At 37.9% G+C, this 27,416-nt stretch overlaps 3 protein-coding genes across 5 annotated transcripts; 1 reads left to right on the top strand and 2 right to left on the bottom strand.

The window, feature by feature from the left end:
- Window positions 1-209: 209 nt before the first annotated feature.
- l(2)05287 (WD repeat-containing protein l(2)05287) lies at window positions 210-7,014 on the bottom strand. The gene is made up of 11 exons (XM_028315462.1): window positions 6,814-7,014; window positions 6,514-6,721; window positions 5,985-6,271; window positions 5,485-5,675; window positions 5,142-5,306; window positions 4,589-4,776; window positions 3,758-4,510; window positions 3,531-3,672; window positions 3,304-3,446; window positions 2,711-2,896; window positions 210-548 (listed from the first exon to the last, which is right to left on the bottom strand). Exons 1-11 carry the CDS (start codon window positions 6,921-6,923, stop codon window positions 249-251), a joined length of 2,673 nt encoding a protein of 890 aa, XP_028171263.1. The 5' UTR covers window positions 6,924-7,014; the 3' UTR covers window positions 210-248.
- A 387-nt stretch (window positions 7,015-7,401) lies between these two features.
- On the top strand, window positions 7,402-10,529 carry LOC114360694 (ribosome biogenesis protein WDR12 homolog). Its single transcript, XM_028315466.1, has 9 exons — window positions 7,402-7,558; window positions 7,641-7,940; window positions 8,059-8,199; window positions 8,423-8,598; window positions 9,063-9,127; window positions 9,325-9,469; window positions 9,789-9,890; window positions 10,001-10,130; window positions 10,237-10,529. Exons 1-9 carry the CDS (start codon window positions 7,500-7,502, stop codon window positions 10,379-10,381), a joined length of 1,263 nt encoding a protein of 420 aa, XP_028171267.1. The 5' UTR covers window positions 7,402-7,499; the 3' UTR covers window positions 10,382-10,529.
- Window positions 10,530-12,116: 1,587 nt separating this feature from the next.
- Window positions 12,117-26,533, bottom strand: shep (RNA binding motif single stranded interacting protein alan shepard). 3 transcript variants are annotated; one of them, XM_028315511.1, is made up of 8 exons: window positions 26,223-26,533; window positions 25,220-25,278; window positions 24,413-24,537; window positions 22,453-22,647; window positions 21,921-22,064; window positions 17,734-18,006; window positions 17,149-17,187; window positions 12,117-16,589 (listed from the first exon to the last, which is right to left on the bottom strand). In XM_028315511.1, the coding sequence occupies exons 1-8, from the start codon at window positions 26,516-26,518 to the stop codon at window positions 16,455-16,457; spliced, it is 1,266 nt and encodes a 421-aa protein (XP_028171312.1). In that variant the 5' UTR covers window positions 26,519-26,533; the 3' UTR covers window positions 12,117-16,454. The 3 variants fall into 3 exon arrangements, with proteins under 3 accessions (XP_028171312.1, XP_028171313.1, XP_028171314.1); XM_028315512.1 differs by having other exon boundaries at window positions 24,446-24,537; window positions 26,223-26,530; XM_028315513.1 differs by lacking the exon at window positions 17,149-17,187 and having other exon boundaries at window positions 26,223-26,529.
- Between the last annotated feature and the right edge of the window lie 883 nt (window positions 26,534-27,416).

Below are 27,416 nucleotides of genomic sequence, written 5' to 3' on the forward strand. Positions count from 1 at the left end.
GTTTGTATAGTCAGCAACATAAATATTACAGTGTGAGCAAATAATAGTAGATACTTAGCAAATAAAAACTTTAAAATCATCTGTTAGAGATGTCTAAGACTAAGTTACCCTTTATGAAAACCTTAATCTTGTAATCTACTTATAACTATTCACTTTGAATTCGCATAACAGGCACATGTGATATTTAAATGAAAATTAAAAGAATTAAATAAAATATTAACATATTTATTAAAATAAAGTCACTTACATTAAACGCCGAACATGGCCTCTGTCGTGTGTAAATCTAAAAATGGTTCTTTCACGATTTTTTTTAGTCTCTTCTCTTTCACACCCTCATAATTTGGTGTCCACAACTGCGTGACTTTAGGGGCGTATGGTCCGTTAAGTTTGGGCGCGTCTTCGTCGTCACTCGAGTTTGACTCCACGTCCATTTTCTCGTCTTGATCCTCCGTAGATTCCTCTGGTTGTTCTTGGCCGGAAAGGCTTTGTAAGAACGATGTGCATAGTAAACTTACTGGTGGGCACATGTGCGGTGATGCTATCAGAAGCTGCAACAAACAATACTTATGTTAATTTGTAATAAGACACAATTTGATTTATACTGCTGTGATTTGGTGGCCAATGAGCCACGTCTTAGAGCTGTTACCATAAGAATGACAAACGTCAATAATTCTGGATATGTCTGGATAAGTCAAACGGAACCGCATAACGCTTGTTTTATTTGATAAGGAAATACAAATCGCATATACAATAGGCTAGTTTCCTAAAAAAATTTTTTTAGTCCGTCAATTTTAGTATCAAAAAATATTGGACACGTACATTTTTAATTGTCAATCAAACAAATAATTACAAAGTTATAGTGCGTTGAAGTTCCGCGCGATGTCACAAAGTGCTGCACTTTTACGCACTCACTGACGTCACGGGCCTTTTCTTTAGAACTTTGGCACGCTTTATCTCTTTACATTTTCATTAGTTTTAAAAAGTGAAAAATAGGTGACGACCCAAGAAACATCCCTATTACAATAGAATGTGTTTTATTTATGGAATTACGCTAATCTTTTTACCAGTTCACCACTGGAATATTGGATAGATAAAATAGATACTCTTTATTGGACATTCCCAAAAAACGGAGTACTTATAACAAGAAATGCAATATTTTTATCTCCCTCATGTCATTTTTCTGACTGTATCTGCTAAGTAAATGTAATTAATGATAAGTTCAACGACACAGTTTCTTATCACGTCTCGTCTCATAAGAAATCGTATAGAGTAGCACACAATCATCTGTACTCATATTACATGACAAAGTACTTATGTGCTTGTTTATTTATAGCTTTTTACTGCGTAAGGGCCTCCGCTAAAACTCGCGTTGCGCTGCTCATACTAATTTTTCATACAGGACCACCCGCACCCGTTTAAGGGTAGGTCTTAAACCTCTAAACTATTGCCATTTCTTTTATTCTCCTAGGGATCTCCTCATATCTGATCCGGTCACGTAGAGAAATCCCAGAACATGCTTTACCGTGGTTTTATACGTGGGCTTGCCTTTTTATGAGGACTATCGTAAAGGTAGATGCGGGTAGGCTGCGGCGCGTCATCACTTCGAGACGGCTCTCTTCCTTGTCCTCAGACTTTAGACAGCATCCAGAAGGCGCCAAGACATAGTAGCATATATGTAAAGCTAGTAATCTAATACGTAGTGTACCTGGTATAGAGCCTCGTGTCCTGTGTTAAGATCCAAGACCAGTATCGAGAAGGCGCCAAGACATAGTAGCATATATTTAAAGCTATAGTCTGGTCTGTGAGCACGTAGAATTTTGTCCAATGACCCCAAGCTACCTATCCTTATCGCTCGCGACCTGGCGACGAACGCCCGCAGTGAGTGTGCGAGCGCGACAGCAATATAATTACGCGCGAGCGATAAGGATGGGTAGCTTGGGGTCATTGGACAAAATTCTACGTGCTCACAGACCGGGCTTTAGTAATCTAATACATAGTGTACCTGGGACAGAGCCTCGTGTCCTGTGTTAAGGTCCAAGGGCTGCGAGTGGACGGGCGCGGCCGTTCGCACGTNCAGCGCGACAGCAACATAATTACGGGATCTTCTACGTGCTCACGGACCAGGCTTTAGTAGCATATATTTAAAGCTAGTAATCTAATACGTAGTGTACCTGGGACAGAGCCTCGTGTCCTGTGTTAAGGTCCAAGGGCTGCGAGTGGACGGGCGCGGCCGCTCGCACGTCGGACAGCTGTTGTTCGGCCAGCAGCGTGCTGAAGGTAGATGCGGGTAGGCTGCGGCGCGTCATCACTTCGAGACGGCTCTCTTCCTTGTCCTCAGACTTTAGACAGCATCCAGAAGGTGCCAAGACATAGTAGCATATACTTATAGCTAGTAATCTAATACATAGTGTACCTGGGACAGAGCCTCGTGTCCTGTGTTAAGATCCAAGACCAGTATCGAGAAGGCGTCAAGACATAGTAGCATATATTTAAAGTTATAGTCTGGTCTGTGAGCACGTAGAATTTTGTCCAATGACCCCAAGCTACCTATCCTTATCGCTCGCGACCTGGCGACGAACGCCCGCAGTGAGTGTGCGAGCGCGACAGCAATATAATTACGCGCGAGCGATAAGGATGGGTATCTTGGGGTCATTGGACAAAATTCTACGTGCTCACAGACCGGGCTTTAGTAATCTAATACATAGTGTACCTGGGACAGGGCTTCGTGTCCTGTGTTAAGATCCAAGGGCTGCGAGTCGACGGGCGCGGCCGCTCGCACGTCGGACAGCTGTTGTTCGGCCAGCAGCGTGCTGAAGGTAGATGCGGGTAGGCTGCGGCGCGTCATCACTTCGAGACGGCTCTCTTCTTTGTCCTCAGGCTCTAGGCAGTACACTTCCTGTAGAAATTAAAGATAGGATTAAAATACAAGAAGGAAAGGAAAGTGCAGGGAATGGCCTATAACAATTTAGAAGGCGGCAGTTTGTGCGGCTACAGAGATTTTAGGCAATGTATAAGTATCAGTCGCGAGCGAGACAGAGATAGGAGACAAAAACCTAAAGATTTCGCGTCGCGACAGAGACAAGATTTCTGTCTTCTGTCTCTGTCTTGCTCGCGAAATGATGCTTTAAATCAAGAGACGGTCGCGGTCTCCCGTCTCAGTCGTTAGTCTCGCTCGCGGTGCGAACCAATTTTAGCAGAACACTTATGACGGCTATAGTCATAAGTGTTGTGCTAAAATCTTCAAAAATTTTCTAGTTAAATTATGAGAAATAGAGAGAATCTAGATAATATTGATATACTTACAGAGTCATTTCTCATAACATAAAGTGTAATGTTATGAATTGATGTAGCTCCGAATGTACACAACTTGAACACACCGGTTTTCGGATTTAACAAGCTTTTTCTTGTTAGAATCGGCTTAGAATTGTGTGGTGTGAATACGTAAACTGAAAAGAGAAAGAAAATACTTCAGTTTGATACAAGCGTCAGTTAGCAATTATAAACGATTTATCCAGCAAATATTTCCTTACTGTCGTTACTGGACGTTGTTATTGCCATTTTGTTGGAGAATGGATCTGCAGCAAGATATGTAGGGTTCAGTTGAACCAACCATTTCACAGTTAAAGAAAGTAAACTCCATACAGCTAGGCACTTTTCAGTTGTGCACACCAACTGTAAAAAGATAAGACATTATAGGTATTTATATTTTCTAAGAGCAACACTAAACTAATGGAAAGTATAAAACTTTTGTACATACATAATGGGCTGCGTCTTGGTTTCCAAATAGCACGTGAACGCCTTTCGGCCGAAGCGCAGGATGAGACAAAGTAGTTCGCAAACTACAAAGGTGTGTGTCCCACAGAGTCAACTTGCACCCAAACCACGCCGCAATTAACGACCCATCTTGAGAAATCGCTACGCCTCCCATATCGAAATCTCCATTCTTCTTCATGTTGGAATCGAACAGTTCCGCGTCAAACAAAGACTGCTCTTTGTGCATATTGTAAAGTTTCTTTATTACATCGTTTTTAGAATTTTCCGTTAGATAAGGGAACTGTACAATTTCGCCCGGGGTGTATTCTTCTCCATTTTTGAAACTGTTGAGAACATTACTCGCGAGGAACTGAGCGATACCGGACGAATAGTAACAAGCGGTTTGGCAGCTCCACGAAGCCTTCCCTTGAGTTTCTTTTTTCCATATGCGGAATTTCTGATCAGTGCCAGCTGATATACAAAAATCCCCACTTTTGTTAAGAGCTAACGCAACCACATTGCAGCCGCCATGGGATAGATTGACGCATGTATTCAGTCTGAATGGTGAAGTAGGATTGTTTTTTTGGATGTGCCAGAATTTCAACATCTCTTCTGGGTACATGAGGCCGTCGTTCCTATATTCGGAGGTGACCAGCCACTTTCCGTCACCGCTTATGGCTGCGCAAGTCACTTCTGTCTCAAGAGGCAGTAGGTTTCGCCTCGCTGGTGGTATGCTATTCATCATTGTTATGTCTACCTGTGAAGAAATTTATTTTTAATAAGTTTCTACTACTTTCATAATATTTAGATGCACATAAGAGTTAAAATAACTTACATTATACAGGACTTTGTCAGTAGTCGTGGACAAAAGTTGCAAGTGGCCAGTGCGACCTCCCATCAGTAGGGCGCCTAGAGATCTGTGGTACAATAGGGATGTGCCTATGGCTCGTGCAAATGGTGACAGCCCGCCGCATTCTAAGATTGTCGACACTACGCGCATTTGTACGCTTGCTATTACCACAGCTGGAAATTAAGATTTATTAAGGTATTACAAATATGTTTATTGCAAAATTACCCCCTATTACAACGACATAACTTGCTACAGAGCTTAGCTTGAGATGCCGTCATCTGTCTGTACAGTCAGCGTCAAATAGTTCGTGGCACCCAAAGTTTACAAAACAACCTTGTTCCAATTGCAACAACGACGTATTGCGAACTTTTTGGCTATTTTGGATGTCACGAACTATTTGACGCCGACTCGTACACTTTTCGTGACTTACATTATTGGTCACAACACAGAGGTCAATTTTGTCTCGTTAAAAGTGAACAGCTGATTAAAAACTTCAGCATGTTGTAGGTAATAGAAAGAAAATTATGTTACTACTTACAATTATTTGTGAGAGTAATGGCTGCATGAGTGTCATTTACAGCTATGTATCTCACCATCCCTGGCAATCGAGGAATGAACATTTTCTCATTGGCTTTATTTATCAAATTTCCAATTGTCCATTTAACAAGTACTTTTTCCATTCCACCTGTATAGAGATAAGATCCTAAAACAGAAAAGGTTTTTTTTTAATGCCTTTATCCATTTAAAATAAAAAACTATTCAAATTGAGTGACTATGTAGAATTAATAGGAAAGTTATAGGATAATTAATACCAACATCATGCACATACAAATTCTTACTATGAATTTCAGCTACAAGAACACAATAACAACTATAAATACCTTGTTTGGAGAAACACACTGCCAGTGGAGGCAAGAAGTGCCAGTGCATTACTTCTCTTGCAATTTTCGTGTGATCATACAAATTGCCTCGAATGACTGTGACTCTACCAATTGTGTCCACTATGGCAACAGCATTCTCCGAGCTATGAGCTGCCACTGCTAATATTCTGAATTTGTTGTGATTCAATATTCTAAAACAAAGATTAACTTCATTATTAGATATAAAACTATAAATTTACAAATTCTCTCTCTAGCACCAGTCTCTTAATGTTTCAAAAATAAGTAGGTAATTAGTTTTACATCAAAAATATAGCTTTAAAGGTAAAAAACATTAGAAAATGCAGCATAAATCAAATAAGGTTAGCTACAGTGCTCAAACGTAAAGTTATTCATATCATTTTATGTCAATTCAATCAGTACAGTAAAAATTTATGTTTCATAAAATAAATGTAAGTTAAGTAGCTGGTAGTAAACTTGAAGTTTGCAGAATTAGCACTTACTCTGAATGAATGTGAGGCTGGCTGAGATTTTGTATGAACAGACATTTAGTCCCATTAGCAATCGCTGCAAACCGGTCTCCTTGGCACCAGCCCAGAGAAACCCTGAGTATGTCATTGTAATTAGCTTTTGTCTCTTTATATTCATGAATAAGTTCGCCAGTCTTCACGGAGTATGTTCCAAGGTAAAGAAGTTTTCTATATGAACCACCAATAGCAGTGATGAAGCATTCTTTGCTATCTAACAAGTCAAATGTAAGTACTTTAGTTCCACTAGGAAGCTCTAGTTTCTGAAATAAATAAAGAAATATTTCATCATTAGTGGCAATAATTAAACAAGTTGTAGGTTTTATTTCAATAACTTTTCAGCCCAATTTTTTATGGATAAATAATTAAGTGGCACCCAAGTAATTGACAAAATGCTACATGTGCCTATTTATATCTAAATGTATCTTATTGAAACAAGTCCCATGCGCTACAGCATTTTGTCTAATCTTCCTTCTTTACTACTAATTAAGTAAGCAATAATTACAGTTTCCCTGAGCACTGCTCCATTCTCCCACGTCCAGGTGGTGACACAGCCGCAATCCGAGCACGAGTATAAATTATAGTCTTCATCTGCTGGGAATTGAATTCCTACTAATTCATTTACAGAAGTTTCTGTTTCAAGTGTTCGCACAATGTCTCCGGTTTGGATGTTGTACACCCGTACTATATTTTCTACTATGATTGCTAAAGACCTGCAATATTAATGAGGGTTTTAATACATTTTACTATCGGGGAACCTCAGGAACGAATAATTAACACGTTTTTATTGATATAGGTTACATACTCTCCATCCGGTGAGAAAAGAGGACGGCGTTCAATTATACTTCTGCCAGCCTTTCTATGAAAGTTATATTTGGGTTCGGCATTATGGTCACTGAACGTTTTAACACCCATTTTGCTGATATTAAATTAACATTTCATAAAACTCAGTAAAACACTCCGGGACAACAGCAACAACACATGACATAACCTCAAAATTTAAACGTCAATGTCACAGATAAATAGTTCCGAAACAAACTGAGAATGACATTACGTCAACAACACTACATGGTTTGTTTCGGAACCAATGAAATTAAAAGAAATAAAAAAAATAATCAAAGATATAATAATGCGATGGAGTGGTAACAAACTTGTTGCAGCACTTGTGGATTGTTGCAGATGGAATGTTTACTGACCGCTTTAAAACCATATTTTTAAGAGTTTTATTAGCTTCAAAGCGGAAGCTGTACGTTTTAAAGCTTGACAAGCATTTTCCAAATGATTTTTAAAAACCGGTTCTCGATAAACTATTATCGATATGTGTATGACTCTATTTTAGAATTGTCAGAGTGACAGTTCATCCACAAACGTCAAAGTAAAATTGTCTGTGGTCTGTGGTATTTGGTCCATGCTTGCAGTTGGTGTTTTTAATGTTTTCCTTTTCGTAAATTAACAATTTTACAGGAATTTTAATCAGTAGTAGCGCTTAAAATGGCTGCAGATTTAGCTGAAGTTCAGCTACAAGTGCGCTTTGTAACGAAACAGGAGCAGTAAGTAATATACGTTTGTTTACCGGCGTGGTTTACAGGCTACAAACGTGTTACTAATGTTATTGTTTGTTAATTAATACAGGTATGCAGTTCCCGATAGTCCTTATGCTATACAAAGCAATGTTCAATCATCAGACCTCAATACTCTGGTTAATGCTCTCCTGAAGGAGACCAATGCTGCTCTTGAAAAGGCGGTAGAATTCGATTTCCTAGTATGTGGAGAACTCCTTTGCACGACCCTTGCGGAGCACTTGCAAGAGAAAAGTGCATCTACAGAAGAAACTTTAGAAATCGAATATTTAGAGAGGTTTCCAGCACCAGCTCCTCAAGATTGTTTGATGCACGATGACTGGGTGTCAGCTGTGCAGGCACATGGCAATTGGTAAGATATTCAAGTAGAGCAGCTTATTTACATTGCAATACTGATCATTTTATATTTTATCTGTAACTTAGTTTTAAGAAGGAATTGTGGTTAAGTAAGATAATTTTTGTTCTTGCAGGATTCTCTCAGGTAGTTATGACAACAGCATTCATATTTGGAGCAATAAAGGTCAACACAAGCTGGCCATTCCAGGCCACACCTCACCTGTCAAGGCAGTCTCTTGGGCCTCATTTGTTGGAGATAAAGCTGTATTTGTGAGGTAAGTAACATAAACTAAACATTAATTTAATTTTCGTCTACATTATAATATCAGTCAGACAAATAACTAATTTCTTACAACTAAAATGATATTTAATTCAGGGAAATTATTTTAATTATGTAGATATTAATAATTGGTACCATTTATACTTTTATTGGTACCACTTATTCTTGTGATGTTTAATTTTCTTATTATTCTAAAATTAAACAAACTTATTTTTCAGTGGTTCACATGATCAGTCTGCGATGCTGTGGGTGTGGAATGTCAGCAACAACTCGGTAGACTGTGTGGTAACATGCCGCAGCCATGATAAAGGAGTGGAGTGCCTCTCAGTATCAGCTGATGCCCTGAAGTTTGCCACTGGCAGTTGGGACACTAATATCTGTCTTTGGAGCACAAGTGAGTGCTTATTAAAATTAGCTTAGCATTTTTTGGTTCTTTGTATTTCATACTTTCAGAGATTGTGTTATGTAATGTGTATGTGTAAATTGTGACATGTTTCTTTTAATTTTTCATAAGTTCAGTACAGTTTTATTGTGGTCTAAATGATATTGAGAACATCAAATAAAGGAGTTTCATTTCCTACTAATGTATTATAAATGCGAAAGTTTGGATGTCTGAATGTTTGTTACTCTTTTACACAAAAACTACTGAACGGATTTTGATGAAACTTTACAGTATTATTGTTTAGAACCGAGTATAACATATATGCTATAATTTATGACGATCTGTGACAAACTAAATTACACGCGGGTGACACCGCTGGCAAAAGCTAGTCCTAAATATTGCTAGAATCTTTCTTTGCTACAATAAGAAAAAATAAAAAGCATACACCAGTGTAACATGTTACCTATTGGTTTCAGGTCTATCAGATGAAGATAATGCTCCAGCCAAAAAGAGAAGCAAGCCAGATCATGGGAATATAAGAGTAAGTGCTGAGTTTTCTGTTCATCAAATAATGCCTTATGTTATATTCAAAATGTATAGACAACTTCAATGCAAACACTTGCATCTTATGCAGTTGTAACAGGAGCTATTTTGCAATAAAAATGTATAGTGTGCTGTGCTGTCAACTGTACAATTATTATAATTCCCTTAAAGGTACTAAAAGATTTCTTCTCTCAGGAACCACTAAGCACACTCAAAGGGCATCGCGAGGCTGTCTCAGGTGTGCAATGGATGGACTTCAACACATTATTGTCCAGTGGCTGGGATCATTTATTGAAGCTGTGGGACTGTGAGCTTGGGGGTATAAAGCAAGAAATAGTAGGTGAGAATCAAATAACTTTTTTTGTGTTTAGATGCTTATCAAATTCAAATTCAAATTATTTATTTGCATAAAACATGGTACATTATTATCTATACTAATATTATAAAGAGTTTGTGTTTGTATATTTGTTAAATTGTAAGGGGTAATCTCGGGATCTACTGAACCGATTAAAAAATATTTCACCAATAGAAAGCCACATTATTGCTGAGTGTCATAGGTTTTATAAAAAACCGAAACATTCCACGTGCGCGAAGCCGCGGTCGGAAAGCTATACTGTATAATAATAATACTCTAAACATTTTTTTTCCATGTTTTTCAGGCAACAAAGCATTCTTTGATGTGGATTGGTCTCCCCTGAACAATAGTGTCTTGACAGCGTCAGCAGATAGACATATTCGACTATATGATCCTCGATCCACAGGTAACTATTTCTATATTTGTATAAACATTCTTTTGAAGTAAATAAATATAGAATTTATTTCTATTTAAATGTATGATGGTTATTAAATAATGCTATTATTTATTTTCTAGAGAGTATTGTGAAAACCACATTCACATCTCACACTGGTTGGGTGCAATCCGTCCGTTGGTCAAAAACTCGCGATACTTTATTCTTATCTGCTGGATATGACGGTCAGGTCAAACTTTGGGAAACCAGAAGGTAAGCTTTATGAAAAGAAAAGCTATTTTACGTTTAAATTCCTTTTTTAACCTAGAATAATTGCTTAAAAAAAGAATCTCAACTTATTTGAATATCTTTTTTCCAGTCCCCGTACACCACTATACGATCTGAGTGGACACGAAGACAAAGTGCTCTGCTGCGACTGGTCAAATCCCTCACTGCTGGTCAGCGGTTCGTGCGACAACACCCTCAGGATATTCAAGGCCAAGCATGCGGTAGGAAATGCATAAACCTTATTTTTGTAGTTGGCTGTGTCAATTCACACATCCAGGAAAATTGTATAGGTAGGAAGTAACAATATTTATAAACTTTTGGGATATTAACTTTTCTATTGAAAGTTATGAGACAAACCATTAAAATTTTTGATATGAATTAAATTTGTATCATTATACTTTGCTTACTTCCTATTAACGTAGGTAGGTACTATGTTAGGCGTACTTGACGCGACTATTAAGAGTTTCGTATTGATATGTTATGAATTCGTTTTTGCGATTCGGTTGATGTTATAATTTTATTATGAACATTCGCACATATTTTTCTTTCTCTCCTTGTTATACACACGATGTTCTTTGTTATTTAGACTTGCTGCCTTTTATTATGTAATAATAAATAGGACACTATTAAGATAAAAGTTTAAGGGTAACAATTCAGTTGATATACGTCCAAAGTATGATGTTTCTTAAAATATTTGGCGTTTGTGACGTTTTCCAAGTCGCAGAGTGATTATGATTGCTTAAAAAAACAATAACTGTATGAATGAACTGCATTTTATCTTAATCCGTGAAAATTATAAACAAATAATAGTACTTTTACAGTTTTATTTAACTATTATTGTGTGCTTATCTTTACTTCGAAATCGGTTTTGTTTGTCGATGACCTAAAATAAGTACGATATTTCAATACATATACAAGTGCTATACTTTTGTGTAGTTCGTGTGTTCAAGCAGTAGACTTATTTTGACGTATTACTAACGTTTGTAAGTGACCAATTTACGCACCTATGATGTAACTTACTGACATTCATTCATTTATATTCGGCCATTTTAATCACAGAAATTATAACCGGGTGTAACTCTTGAAAATAGGTATGCTTGTGTGCAGGTAGGATGTGGATAGGTATACACTAGACATCAAATAAATCGCACCTCTCGCGACAAGCACTTTCAAACGTATGCATCCCCACTTCCCACCAATATTGGCACCATTTGAAAGCCTAGTTCTAAGCTTCATTTCATTTAAAACTGTTAAGTTAGGATTAATCGCTATCCATCTGTTAAAGAGGACACGTGAGATCATTATTTGGTTTTATAACCACAAAAATTGGTCTAATTGATCCCAGAGGTGAGCCCCAAGTGAGGTCTTTTTTCAAGTCACATTTATGGTATATGTTAATCATTTATTAAGAAATTAAATGTGTTTTTCTTTAAGGATATTTATTAGGCTTTCAAATATCACCAATATTGTTAGAGCACCATGATTGTGTCATAAGAAAATCTTCAAAGTTCGCGTCGCGGAAGGTGCGATTTATTTGATGTTGAGTATAGATTTAATTTGATGGCACTTTCTCTATCGTTAGTATCGAGTTTTTTGTTATTATTGTTCATCACTATCTGAATATTGATTTTATTTTATCATAAAAATATGTTTGTATCAAATAGTACACTAGTTAACGAGGATGAACGTGAAAGATAATAAATAGTTTTACCTTAATTACCTTTTTATTTTGAACCAACATTCGTTCTGACAATATTCAATTTCGTTCTTATAAGAAATAGACGCGATAGCTACAACAAGTTTAGTGGTAAAAAAATATTTTTGCAGACGTAGTCGGTGGTTAGAAGAGTAACTTAAAAATAATGTGTGCTGTGTGACGTCACGTGGTTAGGTTTTCATAGTATGGTTAGTGTGAACATGAGCGAAGAAGGAAATAGGTACAATCTACTACCAATGAAATAATGTACTAGATTTGGTTTCGCTTGTTTTATTTCAATCATTTGCTCTTACAAAATATGTTCAATGCAAAGGAACATGACTTGTCACAATAAAACATGCTTCTTAGTACCATTTTGATTTATTTATATATTATTTTAGTTTCCATTCAGCATAACTATAAATAATGCGGGTCACATAAAATGCTCATAGCACAATATAGAAACTTGCAAACACTTTGTAACAAAATAGATACATAACTTTCCTCTGTCTTTTCTCTGCGAGAAATGCTTTTACACTATTATCATAGTTATGCCAAACCTCACACCATAACACAACGAAGCAACATGTCCCTTAAAAATATTCTTTCTTACCAACAATTTCATTTCTTTTTTTTTACATTTTATGAAGTTTTTATTTTTGCATTTCGTATTTCTAGACTACCTAACTAATTTTTTAACTAAACTATTCTACTGTCTAGACTAGTCTGCTGGGTAGAACACCACACTATATTAATACACATTGGACAATTACATTCGTATCGACACTTCCGACAGATTTTTTTCATTTGTTTTCTTTCTTTACACTTATTCAACTACATAACAAAAGAGGTGAAAGCAAACTTGTTCAACTGAAACTTACCAAGAATGTGTTCACTAATCCTTAGATCCTCCTTAACTAGGCGCGCGGCGCGCGGGGGCGCGGCTTCAGTCCATTCAAATTAAATTATTTAATAAACTAACAAAGGAAACTACCCTAGAGCCGGCCGCCCCGCGCGCCGCGGCGCTCCAATATATTAAACTAGGTCTCTACTCTATCTATCTTAGCGTCGAAACATTTTTTGCTATTCTAGCCTATCTATAGTTAAGCCTAGTCTAAAACTAGCCATCTTTTATCGTCTTTCCTATAGCTTCACTATTCACTGATGCAAAACAAGTCGAGCGTTCACTTATATTTAACGACTTAATTTTAAAACATTTACTTAACACTTGAATTATTTTCATCGACATGATTTTATTTGAATCATAGTTTTGGTTTTCGAGAATTGGTTCCCCAATACGCATCATTTGTGCTCATCGTGCCTGGGGCCAGGCACTAACCATCGTCCGTAATCTCAAAGTACGCTTATCACACATGTAAGAATGTTAGTGTTAACTAGGAACATCTACGGTTTTACTCTCGATTTAATTTTTTACACCATGTGTGAAAAATGCAACGATTAGACAGCCACATTATCATTTTTAGTTGTTACAAAATATTTTAAACATAGTTTTTACATTATCACTACGTTTACGAATACGGTAAGTTCTCTATTACCTGTAAAAATATTGTGTAAAGCACATGCAACTGCTATATTGTATCTGATTATTACTGAAGCTGAAGGCACTACCATCAAATTAAGTTATTGCTTTAATGGAAGGAAAGCATTTAGAAAAATAATTTGGTGCTAAAATACTTCGCTTTGTCGGTGTTACACTACACGGCCGTGCCACGCTATCTCTACTCACTTAAAACAACGTCGGTGTGTCTATTCTAATTATTTGCATTACACGTTAATTAAGGGAACAACGATTTGCATTGTGGAATGAAACTATACGTAGTCTTGGAGAACGGAACAGGGGGTTGGTGCCGCATACCGGTTACACGACGCGGGAAAGTCAAAAGAACTTTTACTGTGAAAACAATTTAATACGTTGACATCAATTTAAATGCAAGTTCAGCGGAAATATCTATCGGAAGACTGCTTTTACAGGAAGCCACAGTGTACGTCGAACACTAGACGATCATACTTAACTAAGTACCAGACGCTCGGTACTACATTGCACTTCATGGTTATTATTATTTTCACAAGAAGTAAAGGCGGTTTTTTAGTCAGTTCAATAAATTTGGCTTGATCAGAAATTATACGCGTATAATACTGATCTACGGAGTATTATGGTTCAGTACGTTACGATCGAACATTTCACTAATAAAAATCTCACTTTTCAATACGCTTTTGTGTTGAGTTTCTTCGAACCGGCATCGCGCGGCGTCGCGCCTCGGCGCGGGCAGCAGTCGTCAAATGGAAACGAGTGTTCACGAGCTAACTTATGTACATCCCAAAATTAACTCATTTACGGAACAACAGTACAATTTCAGCCTTTTACATGAACGAAAAATTTATTTAAGAAAACCAAATACAGTTCTACTTATTCATTTCAAAATCTACGTTATTCATTCAAAACCTGCCGTCAGCTAGTCTCAGTTCCTGTATAGTTTTACATAAAGTCGGTTCACAGGTTTTGAACAAAGAGGTTACCGCTTAATGTCAGTTAAAATACAGTTAATATATCAAACATTTAACTAGTCTTCAGTCCCTGAGTTGTATAAATATTTTCCTACTTCTTACTCGACTTTAATGATTTGTATACTTTGGTTCTGATGAAACTCTTGACGTGCCAAAATAGAATTAAACAGTTGCGATATAGTAGGCTTTTACTCGTACCCATCAACAATGTATATACATGTATACATATCCATGTATAATTTATATATATTCAATATAAAAATATCAAATTTCATATAAAGTCATAAAGTGTACCCAAAACCTACGTGATGGTACAAAAAGTGCTCACACACCAAAACGGTGTTACACTTTGGATTTCAAATCCATTACATTTCATAATGTGGAAATCAATCGTGGAATTTCGTTTGAAGTTTTCTAGTGGAATGTGCCGACCGCCTACAAAATAACAACTACAGTTGATTCAGTATATGATTCTCAAAAAAGGATCACTTCATTAATCACGTATTCGAACATGAGTTTTCACGTACAAAAATTTGTATAGACTCGTAAAATGTATAAATAGACTTTAAATACAACTGCTTATTGCTAATGTTGCCTTGTGCGGCACCGAGTGCCGGGCGGGCCGGGTCGGCCCGCCGCGCAAGCGAGTCGAGTCAAAACGCGGGTACAGAAATACTTTGCAGTTACAGTATACATAAATTCAGTCTGATTCGGGGTTTGGCCACGACGTTCTCAGTTATTGACGAGTTACTATTGCGATAAATACAAGAATAAATTAATTGAACTACTGAACTAATTGTGATGATTCGACGGTTCTCGTAATACAGCAGCGTAGGGCTCTCGGGTCGCGGGCGGCGCCTCAGCGGCCGCGGCGAATGGTGTTCGGGCACATGACATTTCATATCGAGTACTAATTTTGCATCCTTTACAAATTATGATATTTTAGGTACATCTGATCCATGGAAGACAGCGCCGGTATGAACTATGACTGTAATAAGGATAGATAATACTGTACAGGTAGGTATAGTACCATTTTAGAAATAAAACGACTAAAGCACCATGCCAAACACATGTTAAACATACACAAACGTCAAACAATCAACATGAACTCACGGCTCGCGCGGCCGTTGCTCCGCGTGCCAACTGTCGTAGTATTAGGGTAAGCAATGTAAATCAATACATCTGTTCAATTCATTTTTTGTATTGCTGTTCGCCTACAACATGGCAAAAAGAGTTTCTCTTTTGATCGTATTTTAAAAATACCTAATTTTAACGGAAGATTCTAAATCTTCACCGTTTTATTTATCATACAAGAGCTATTCGGTGAACCCACCCTTCCTAACCGTAACACACATTAGTCAATTCTTTACACTTTGTTAGCATATATCTTTGATTTCACATGATATGACCTTTTCCTTCACTTACACTTCTATCCTTCCCCTCAGATATTGCTTTCTTTCTCTCCATCGTTATCAAGAAATTAAAACTATCATGTAAAAATAAAACCTCAGCTTTTCAAAACCTACTCGTGATGATTCGAATGTTCACTGCACGCTTTGTTCGTGACGAGAATTTAAAACCTTTCAATAACCGATTAAAATTTTCCATTTTACTTAAAGTTTTAAATATGACACTGAATAAAAATAATTTTTTTACGAATGTATCTCGTCCAGAGGACAAGCATAAATTTGAAAATTTTCACCGTGAAATTAAACTATGCTAAAATAAATACCTAACTATCTTAAATAATCTTGTTAACATTTTGAAAACCAGCGCCTAAAAATCTTAATTTAAATTTCCATAAAACAATAATAAAATTATAATGTAAAAACACATTTTAAAATTGCAGCTATATCTATACATCAAATCCTCTCCTCGAACCGTCAAAAGACCTCATCAAAAAATCACTAGACGAGGGGTCAGCAGACCGAGACGAGCGCGGTACGGCTTGCACTAGGCAGCGGAGCTTTCGATGAAGTCTACAACGGTCGCAAATTAAAACTAAAACAAATTAACATTGTAAAAAGTCACAGTTGCTTTGATTTTTGGCTCGTGTACAGCATGGATTTTCGAAGCAGGCTTTTGGTCTACTTGGGAGGCGGGTACGTCTGGTAGGCCTCGTCGGGCGACGCCGCCGTGGAGGCGTGCTCGCTCTCCATCGGCATCTGGATGATGGGCGGGGTCGGCCCCGTGAAGTACTGGTACGGGTGCGACGCGAAATACTGGAACATCACAAATATCATATCAATCACTGAAAACTGGCACGAGCTGCCAACTGTTTGAGTTCTTTTTTCATTGACTTTAGGTACGTAAATCATTACTTCAAAACAGTTGACAACTCTCTTGGAGAACAGAAAGAAAGCTTTATTTGCGATCATGGAAATAACCCAATTAAATTACATAAAAATGTTTAAGCAAAACAGATTTCCAGTGTCGCAAATATTTAATTACACCCATGTAAGGCTACTCAGGTTAACATTTCAGACTACATGTATCACAGCCGTAAGAGCAAAGCTTCATTCACACAAGGCGATGTCACCAGATCGGTGGAAAATGCACCATATTTTCCCTATTTTTCCTAAAGCGCACATATAACATTTATAGGTCAAGCATTGGATCAGTTTTGTAAAACTCATAATGGTCTCGCGTTTGTGGTAGAGCGAGACTTGTATGAGTTTTTGTGCATGGATCGAGCGTTTAAGACAAGCGAGGAGCGTTATAGTGAGTGGGTCTAAGCACGGGAGTGGAGGGCGAGCTTTGGCTTGTACAAACAGCACTCACGTATAATTCACTATCCGGCCTTATGCTGTCCCAGTTTACCTGGAAAACGGAAAACATCAGCCATTTATTGTTTGTTTTTTTTGACTGAATGTTCTGTGTTTTTTATTCTGTTTCCATGTGTGTAGGCCGTGTTTTCGTATTTTGTTGTATGACGTAAGTTTCAAAGAATCGAAAACTTGGAACTTTTACTATAAGTTCCTATCCTAATCTTGTTGCGTTCAAATAGCTTTTCACGATGGATCGATTTTTAATTTAGCCTAGCAAATGACAATGATCCTATGACTGCTCTGCAAAACGATTGCGATGTATCCGCCTCTTGACTGTTGCGTCTCATACTGGAAGGAGCGAAAGTGTCACTCGTATTCTTACAAAATAACGCTGAACACTCGATTCAATTTCAGTTATAGTTTCTGTCTTGTAATTGGTCTTAATATTAAAATTCGGCAAATCAAAAGCCTCATCCAATTCCTGAAATTGAATCGAGTTTCGAGCTTCATTCTGTAGCACCTCAGAGCGGGTACATTGAAATCGTTTTGCGGTGCCTGAAAAAAGGGGCTTTATATCTGGTGGGTTATTAGTACTCACGTATTGGCTAGGCACGGAGTCCATGGGTATATGCGCCGGGTGTGCCGGATGAGCCGGGTGAGCCGCATGGGTGGGGTGAGCGGGCGGGATGAGCGCGGCATAGGCCGGCAGCCAGGCCGCGGGATGGGCCGCGTGGTGGTGGTGGTGCAGCTGCGGGTGGTGGTGGAAGGCGGCCATGCCGTACATCCCGCCCCCGCGGTACACCCCCGCGCACTCCCCGCCGGCGCCCGCGCCGCCTACGCCGCTCGCGTAAACGCCGCTCACGCTCATCGCCTGTACACGAAATAAGTGTCAATCGACATTCTGACAAGGGGTCATCCATAAAGTACGTCACACGTAAAGAGGGGGGGAGGGGGTTGACAAAGTGTGACATGGTGTGACAAGGGGTGGGAGGGGTCCTAAGTTTCGTGACATCACATTTCAATTGTTTTAAATATTTGATATAATGTTGATTTCATAAAAAAATTTACTTAATTTAAATGGAAATAAAACTAATTTCGGAACTGCTGTTAATTTAATAATTTTTCGATGTGAAATTGCAAAACATGTGACGTCACACTAGGGAGGGGGNGCCGCCGCGCACCAGTCGCCCAGCTCATAGTGTTGCACGAGTACTATGGTGACGCTATACAGCAGCGGGCTGCAGAAGACAGCTGCCTCTGCTGCTCGCTTCGGAATACCAGGGCTGTTGCCGTGACAACGGGCCTCCGCTGAAAATCTATTTCGAGGCAAACCCTGGTGGTCTTGATGTATGCTGACTTCGTCGCTTTGTATGTACTCATGTCTTACATACTTGTATACCTTTCTGTCAAGTGCAAAGTTTTTTTTATTTTTGACTCACCCGGCCGTGCTGGAAGATGCTAGCATTAACGTCCACGCGCACCAGTCGCCCAACTCATAGTTTTGCACGAGTACTATGGTGACGCACGAGCTATTGAAAGATGCTGTCTATAGCTGCTTCGGAATAATATCTAATACAAAACCTTGACATTGCTCGTAAACGATGGCCGCTGGGGCAGAAAAGTCCTCGAGTGGCGACCACGGGCTGGAAGACGTAGCGTGGGCAGGCCTCCTACCAGATGGACCGACGATCTGGTAAAGGTCTGGATGCGGGCAGCGCAAGTCCGTTCATTGTGAAAAACCTTGGGGGAGGCCTTTATCCAGCAGTGGACGTCATTTGGCTGAAACGAATTCTATTCCATCTATGGTAACAGTACAGTAGCAGCACTCACCCGGTCGTTCTGGAAGATGCCAGCAGTGAACAGGTGCAGTAACAGCGGCAGGCGAGCACCCAGCTCGGCTTCCCCGTCCGCCCATGTATACGCTTGAAGCCAGACGTTCAGCTCATAGTGTTACATGAGTATAGATCGTTTCATTCACAAAGACGCACCCTAACACATTTTGGTCGAATTAAGCGCTGGGTGCGGAGAGATTTATCCGAGCAATCCGAGCGTCATTATTGTAGTGTGCGTAGAGATGTGCCGCTGAGAAAGTTCTCGTTCCCGGCAATATTCCCAGTGAGAATGGGTGGAGTTGCTCAAATTGTACCGGTTCGTAAATTGTACCACTTCAAAATCAACCAAACTGTAATGTTTAGTTTTAAATTGACATCACTAAAATCTAAAGCTACCAACAAGACGCAATCGCTGCCATTTTGGATTCGATGTCACAACAGAGTGAAGTGTAGTAAATAAAAATAATTATTACGGCGACCTGATCTTATTTTAAGGTTGTTTACCTAAGGATTTCTTGTGGCAACGATAACTACACTGCAACTGTTATATATGTTTTTGGAAAGTAGGCATATCAGTGTACTTTTCAGAGAATATAGTTTTGATGTTTAACATTTTGAAGATATGGCACCTGCTCACAAAAAAATAAAACTTAGGGTTGCCTAATTTGTACCAGGTAGGATACGCCTAATATGTACCGGTACAATTTAGGTGTATGGTGGTTCTTCAACTCGATTGTTAACTATATTGAAATGTTTTCAGATGTCTGGAAGGGATAAAAAATATTATAAATCGACGCAAGATGACTTAGATTGTTTGGAAAAGAAATCCATGGGAATTAACGAGTGTTCACGTATTTTCAACTTACCTAAACCCACTTTAAAGAGACATTTATCGAATTCAAACAAATATGCAAAAAACCTAACCATTTCCAAGGGCAGGCCAACTGTTAAGATTTTATTAAGACTGATTAAGATTCAAGTAGAATAAGAGAACCCTTTAATAGTTTTCTAAAAAAGTTCAATTACATTGTGTTTTGTTGTTTATTAGATTATTTTAATTAGTTAAATTATTAATATTCAACCCGTTAAAAATAATATTTTTATAAAGATATATATTAGTAAAACTGATTTCAGTATATAAAGGGCACTTGAACCTCATTCCGGTCATGAAGTACAATTTAGGATACCTATGGTACAATTAAGGAAACCGGTTTCCTAAATTGTACTTTTTCAGACTTTTTTAAAAACTTCAATTATCTTTTTTCATATTACATTTTCTCATTTTCTTGTAATAAAAAATGAACACCAATAGAACAACCTTTAGATTTCAAGTAATAAAATGCTCTTAAGTTACATNTTCATAAAAAAATGTACTTAATTTAAATGGAAATAAAACTAATTTCGGAACTGCTGTTAATTTAATAATTTTTCGATGTGAAATTGCAAAACATGTGACGTCACACTAGGGAGGGGGGGGGGTCTCGGAAATGTGACCACCTGTGACAAGGACGGAGGGGGGGTCAAAAAATCATTAAATTCGTGTGACGTACTTTATGGATGGCCCCCAATGATGCTAGCCAACTAATTTTTACTAAACATCGAGGACAACATTAAATAGGCGCCTTCTAAGCTGGAGGATTTTGTTTTGATTTGACTCTTAATAAATTCTCGATATTAATCCATACATTCGATTCATTGTGAATATATTTAAAAGTAAGTGTTTGAGTCTAATAGAGCCGGATATATTAAATAAGTATCTTTTAGGATGTTAAAAGTGAGAGGCTACCAGGTGCTGGAGTCAAATCAAAAACTTAGCTTTTAAGGCAATAAAGCTCTCTTGTAATAAAAACCAGAAGTGCCTTTATTTAAAATAACAAACACATAACACACACATACTACACAAAAATTGAAAAAGATAAAATCACTAGAGCGGGTGTTGCTATTGAATAAACTATCATCTGTTGCATTTAATTAAATTGTACGGTAAATTTACGAGCGTAACTAATGTAGAGTCTGCATTCCATTCGCACGTTAATGCTTGTCGGTAATTGGCCCTTCGGTGAGAAGTAATTCATTTGGTCTCGTGTCGTAATTATTACTAATAGCATCTTAGTACTAAGTTCGGATTACTAGATCGGATCAAACCTTTCTCTTCGACGACTGCCGTGCAACATTCCCCAAGTCTCAGGTGGCCTTTCACTTAGACTTAATTATTAGCAACATCAAACCCAAACTCAAGTTACTTTAATAATAGGAATTCTTTAATAATGAAAACCTTACCAAGAAAGTTTCCTGGTAGCGTCAAGAAGAACAAACAATATTCCAATTCAGTGAGAGATAAACAAAATGGGTTAATTTTGTGTTATGTCAGAGAGGTGTGACAATGACAATGGTTTTAAATGAACGGGAGTTCAATTTCATAGTCTGATGGACAAATTAATTTAAAAGTGGGAGATTAACTTAAAATGACTGCTATTAATTATGATAGCAATTGGCAACTATGAGGTGTTAATTAGTAGCAAGTAGTTTAAATATTTAATAGGATTTTGCATGATTACCGAGTCAGACAAAAACCAAGTAAGCTCACTGAGTGAATAGTAAAAATGTTTGGAATGAATTTTCGGTCTTTTAGGCAAAAGCTTCTTTATTGCTCTAACAATGATATAATTCCAAGAAGATTAGATGGCACATTTTGTATAGCACATGTAGGTGTAGTATCAGAAATTAGAGAAAGAATGTTGTATTATTACGTAGAAAGACTAAAATATAAATAATTATTTTGAGAAATATATTCAATATAGAAATAAGAACGATCTCTGCCTTACATCCCACTATGAGCTTATTTAGGTTTGTGTCTGAGCATGAAATGATATAAGAGGGTGTATGTAGTTCTATGAGAGTATAATAATATACGAGTAGTCTGCAGAGCTTTGAGGATTAATTAACTTCATACCTGCGTGATTGATTCGTTATTGTCTCTCCAGATGCGTCCGTTGTTGTCCTGTTTGTTGTACAAGGACTTCTTCTTGTTGCCGCCGTCCGCGAACTTCACTAGCAGAGGCTCCTTGGCACCCGGGATCGGGTTGCCGTTGAACATCTATGGACGAAAGCATTTTATCGAGTCACTGTAAATCAATTTTGATTATGGTCAAGTTGTTGCCACTGTCTTGTCCTCCTCAGTTGCACCATCTTAACTTTAACCGTAACTATAAATATAACGTAGGTGTTTTAGCATGGAGTTTGACAGACTTTTGATATTAGTTGTAGTTAAAGTAAGATGGTGCAACCCTGAGTATTTCATAATTTGGTTAAATTTGAGATTTGTATGTTGTCATCGCCTTTTTTCGTTGCTTTTGGGTGCTTTGCTATGCCCGTCTCTATATTAATTGACTATGATAATATTCCGTTGGTGCCTGACATAGGTATGTAGACTGTACAGTAGAAGTATATTTCAACAGTTTAGAATTTAAAGCTGTAGCAATTACCTGAATGATCTGCTCGCACTTTTCCCGTGACTCCATCCGCGCGAAGCCGACCCCTTTGCTATGGCCGTGCGTGTCGCGGAGGATCCTCGTGGACACCACTTGCCCGAACTTGGCCAGGAGTTGGTCCACGTCATTCTCCTTGAAGTGCGGCGGCAGGTTCGCCATATACAAGTTGGTCGGGTCCTGCTCCTGTTGCTGTAAACGCACCAAGAAAAAGATATAACAATCAACTCTGTAAGCCAAGCACGCGTGTTCATAGACAACTCCCGGACCGGCAACGGTCATCAAACGTGAGCCAAACGACCGCCGCCCGCATCCGCAGTTCTGAACGAACACTTACTCACTCTACAAGCCTAATCCCTGACTGTGAGATCAATTTATTGTTTGTCTCTTTAAATTGATATGCATGATTTGTTATCATTCTCCCTATCAAATCATTTTGATACTATCAATTGAAGATATTGGCCGACCATGCCGTGCGCGGTTGGTAATATTTGCTATTGAGGGGGTTGGAATGTTTTATGGTTTTAATTTTACTTTTGAAACGCCCAGCGATTTCAATTCGCAGCAGCAAGGTCGCCATTTGAAGACGGAATTTAATATGTTATGTACATGAGTTTCCAGCTGGTGTATCGAAAACAGTCAGCGACAAACATGACCTCTGTATCTTGATGTGGAAAACTTTCAGCACTTTCTGAGACACTGACTGCACACCAACATGTGAGTGACGTATTGTTTGTTAATGTTAATTTCAAATGTCCTCGCCACTTGCTGATAGAAAGCGTTAACAACAGTGAATTGAAGTTGTTTCGGAGAATATTAAAATTAGCTTTAAGCCCGCATAGAATATCTAGACACTGAAGCCAGCTCTGACGTAAATCAGCAGATTTATCTAATATACTAAATAATATTAGGTAGGTGTTATCAACGAGATGGGCATATACATCAGCATAGAGATTATGAAGCTAGTTAAAGTCGCATACACACTAATTTAATATCGAAAGCATAGAATACCCGAGCCCAGTAGCGAAAATACATTATACATTGTTATAACGCTGAAGCAACGACAATAGTACAGAATTAACAGATGAACAATGTTCGAAGTATAGAGTTAACAAGCGTTATATTGCACTGACTGCGTACCATTGAGGGAATACTTACAACGCGTTAGTTACTATGAACGACATTAGCGACGTACCAAATTATCCGTATCAGTCCCAAAAAGACAGACAAATGAACGATCGGTGTCGAGTGACTGGCACCGCTCGGACCGAATGTACCGCCCATATACGTCGATGATCTAAACACAGAGCCTAATCATCTAAGAGAGTACACAACTATTGAGTAACAAACATGGGTCATGGGGTCGTAACTCCTCTAAGAACTGCACCTCAAACAATATAGGGTGGGATGTTGATGCTATGAATATGCATAAATTTCATTATCTAGCAAATGTAATAGATAGAGAACACTGCTTTACCTTTAATTGCTCAAATAGGTTACAGCATTTGATCGATAGATAATAATAGGGTAAAATACTAAAGCTATAAGTAAGGGTAGAGGGAACGCGGGATCGGATTAGTGGAGGCGGCGGTTCAAATGGAGCCGAGTCCGTGTCTTATAAAACGTATTAGAAGAATATTGCGCTCTTCTGCTGCTAGCTTTTTAATTAAGTTAGAATCGACGTCTGATGCGAAAAGGAACTTTCAATTCCATTTCTAATCGAGCTGACGACAATTAATTATTATCGAAAGGATCTAGTCAGGGATATCGATATTTCATTATTTAGCGGACTCGGTTTGTATTTGTAAATGGATGCTTTAAGGATTGAGGAAAGGAGCTTTTCCCTATCAGTTTAGTAAAGATGTCGCAATGTTCGTTAGTGGAAGAGAAGTGGATTAGAGAGCGGGTCAGGAGCAGGCGGTTAGTCATAATAGTATTACTTGCATGCACAACGTACACGGTTCAGTCTACGCAGGAACCAGATACCCACTTTAGCCATCTGGGCCTGAACACCTTTGGCTTGTAATCCTTTTACCGCAGCCTCCGCCGACGCGATCGTCTCAAAATCTACAAAACCGTAACCTGAGGAACAAAAGTGAAATACATTGTATAGTAAAGGGTCACATTGTCGAGAACACTTGGCTTTAAAAAATTAATGATACATGCTGGTTAAATAGGGTAGCTAAAATCTCAAAGGTAAAAACTATAGTACATCCGACATGGAACTAATGATGACGAATATATTGCTTACACTCAAGTAGCGTGATGGAGATGTGATAGATTGAACATTATTTGTATAGTGATAAATAGACATAAAAGTTACTGTGCATCGTCGGAATGCGATAATAACAAAGTTCATCTGTGCTTCAGTGCATATAGTGAGGATGATATCTACTCGAAAAATAACACGTCGTGTAAAATAAATATATTAATTAAATATAGATCGATCATGGAATGTCATAAATATGAATCAAAATATACGGATCTAGTGTTCGTGCATATATTGGAAAAAGTCTCACCATAGATGGGTTAGTTTAATGAAGGTATATGGTATTCTAGAAAATATTAATACTGCATTAAATAATTCAGTTACGAATAATTTACTGATGCAAAGACTATTCGAATAGGTAGATAAATTTATAGGATATTAATATACATACGTGAAATATCTATGCACAGATAAATTTACTAGAAGTAACGTATCGTATAGTATTTTAGGTCGCTATGATAGTGTAAGAGGAATGCGGCAGTGAATGTTGTTTACCTTTACATTTATTCGTATTTTTATCCAATATTGCTTTTGTTGAAATAATGTTGCCATACCTGAAATTGAGAAACAACGTTACTTAAAAGCTCTACAATTTTAGTCTTAAATTAAATAATCATAATAAATTCATAAGTGTAGGAAAACACAAAATTGTGTTTAAATAGATCGCTCATATCTGTGATACTAAAATTACAGCCTATAAATAATTGGTCTGGTTTTCGACGGAAATTATTTAACTGAAGAAATAACTTTGGTGCATTTTCAGTTTCAGTTTCAAAATGTCCATTTTATTCTCCAGGTAAAATGTATCCAAAATGTAGTTGAACGGATCACTCATATCTGTGATAATAATGCCACAGCCTATTGGGCTATTTTTGATCGGAAATTATTTAACTGAAGAATAACTTTGACACATTGACACTTTCAGTTTTTAAAATGTCCATTTTATTCTTCAGTTGAAATATATCCGAGCACAATATTCGAATCTGTGAGTAGGGTAGGTACGTAATAATGCGTATTGATGTTGAGTGTTGAATAGTCGACACTATAAAAAGAACATGTTTTACTTATCTAATAATAGCTTATAAGTATCCCAAATTTATAGCTTGTCCTACTATCACTTTTTGGGTAGCATAGCACTCTTAAGGATTTTCTTAGGAAAGTTATTTGAATTTATGAACGTACACATTACCTACTTCTCCAAAAGTTCGTGGTAATTTAATAGAAAACAAAGTCATCGACTTTGCGTCGAATTATTGATTGAAAGTTAGAATACCCAATCTACCTAAACATAACTAAATTTATTTACTTTTTCTGTTTCTGTTTACTCAATTTTTAAAAACGATACCTATGTATAAACTATTTGTGAAAACTATTTTGGCAAATGTGAAGTTTAATTGGTAACTCTATATGTGTTATAGAATGCTGTTTGTTTTCCTAACAATAAAAATAAAAATAAAATAATAAAAACCCAAAACAATGGAATTATCATAATACTCACATCTGGCACATTTGGACGAGGTCCTTATCGGTGGTGTTTTGGTTAAGGCCGCGTATGTATAGGTTAGTGCGGCTGAGCTGTTCGCCGCTGGCGCCGGTGGTGGAGGCGGAGGACGCCGGCGGCGGCGGCGCCGTGCTCAGGCTGGTCGACCGCGTGCCGCCGGCCGAGCCAGTGTTGGAAGACGACGACGACGCCGTGTTGGCCGGCGACGCCGCCGTCGGCACTCGCGTCCCGGTCGCGCCGCAACCACCGCCCATCGTCGCACCCGTGTACTGCAAAAACGCGAAACGTTTCATCTCACAGAACTGTACTGCTGATTTATACGTTCAAATGACGAATGGTAAGACTGTGACTGACTGCAAAGCGCCCCGGCCCGACGCATAGCCGATAACTGCTTAACTAATTAGTGTCATTATAACAAAATATCTCATTAAAATCTCGTTTTTCGGCTTCCGATGCATTTACTATCTTGTTTTATCTTTCCCGATGCCAAGAGGAGATAGTGTGCGAAAAAACATGATAAGCGATCTGTGAAATTAAGCCATCTAAATAATGGCATGAGAGTTTTTTCATAATAACAGGTTAAGATGTCAGTGTTTATTATGCAGTTCGAAGTCAAATGTCTTACGGCTGTTATGGTAATTCAGGTACATGTGAATGCGATTATTAATTAATGGTTTCGGAAAAACCATGTAACTTATGATTGTGAATCTGCTGGCATATTAACTTAACATTAAACAGTATTCGTTTAATTATTGTATCTATTTAAACTCGGTTCGTTTTGATAAATAAACGATATGATTATGTATTTGAGTTTAACGTTTTATGACGAGTTTCTTTAGAAAAAATCTTGATTTTGTGCGCATCACTTACACTTATCGTAACTAACGGCGATTGTCGTGTGCGTGATTAATTTTCCATACAGTTTCTCAGGTAGAAAGTTGCTTAATGTGGTAATTTTACAGTTAAACTCTCTATTAGGCCCCGAGCACACTGCAGCTTACGGGGTAAATGCGTTACCAGCGTGCGGTAAGTAAGAGCTACGATAACATAACGCTACGAGGAAAAGAAAAGTCAAAGATTGTCCTTTGAGTTTTTAAGTGTACTTTTGAGTACAGCGCATCTTTGTTAAAGACACATTTTTGAAAAGAATGTGATTAATTGTTATTTGTTTGATTAAATAATGTAGAGCAA

The sequence above is a fragment of the Ostrinia furnacalis genome, unplaced genomic scaffold (assembly GCF_004193835.3).
Source record: "Ostrinia furnacalis isolate ACB-3 unplaced genomic scaffold, ASM419383v2 OfSCF5129, whole genome shotgun sequence".
Classification (NCBI taxonomy): Eukaryota; Metazoa; Arthropoda; class Insecta; order Lepidoptera; family Crambidae; genus Ostrinia; species Ostrinia furnacalis.

What these genes read in the sequence shown, in the direction of transcription:
- LOC114360694 (XM_028315466.1), top strand. Translation starts at nt 7,500, where the DNA reads ATGGCTGCAGATTTAGCTGAAGTTCAGCTACAAGTGCGCTTTGTAACG. An exon ending in TATAAAGCAAGAAATAGTAG is followed by an intron (nt 9,470 to 9,788) that starts GTGAGAATCAAA and finishes CATGTTTTTCAG; the next exon opens with GCAACAAAGCATTCTTTGAT. An exon ending in ATATGATCCTCGATCCACAG is followed by an intron (nt 9,891 to 10,000) that starts GTAACTATTTCT and finishes TTTATTTTCTAG; the next exon opens with AGAGTATTGTGAAAACCACA.
- shep (XM_028315511.1), bottom strand. Translation starts at nt 26,518, where the DNA reads ATGAAACGTTTCGCGTTTTTGCAGTACACGGGTGCGACGATGGGCGGT. An exon ending in AGTGCGAGCAGATCATTCAG is followed by an intron (nt 22,065 to 22,452) that starts GTAATTGCTACA and finishes TTTCGTCCATAG; the next exon opens with ATGTTCAACGGCAACCCGAT. An exon ending in ATAACGAATCAATCACGCAG is followed by an intron (nt 18,007 to 21,920) that starts GTATGAAGTTAA and finishes TTTCGTGTACAG; the next exon opens with GCGATGAGCGTGAGCGGCGT.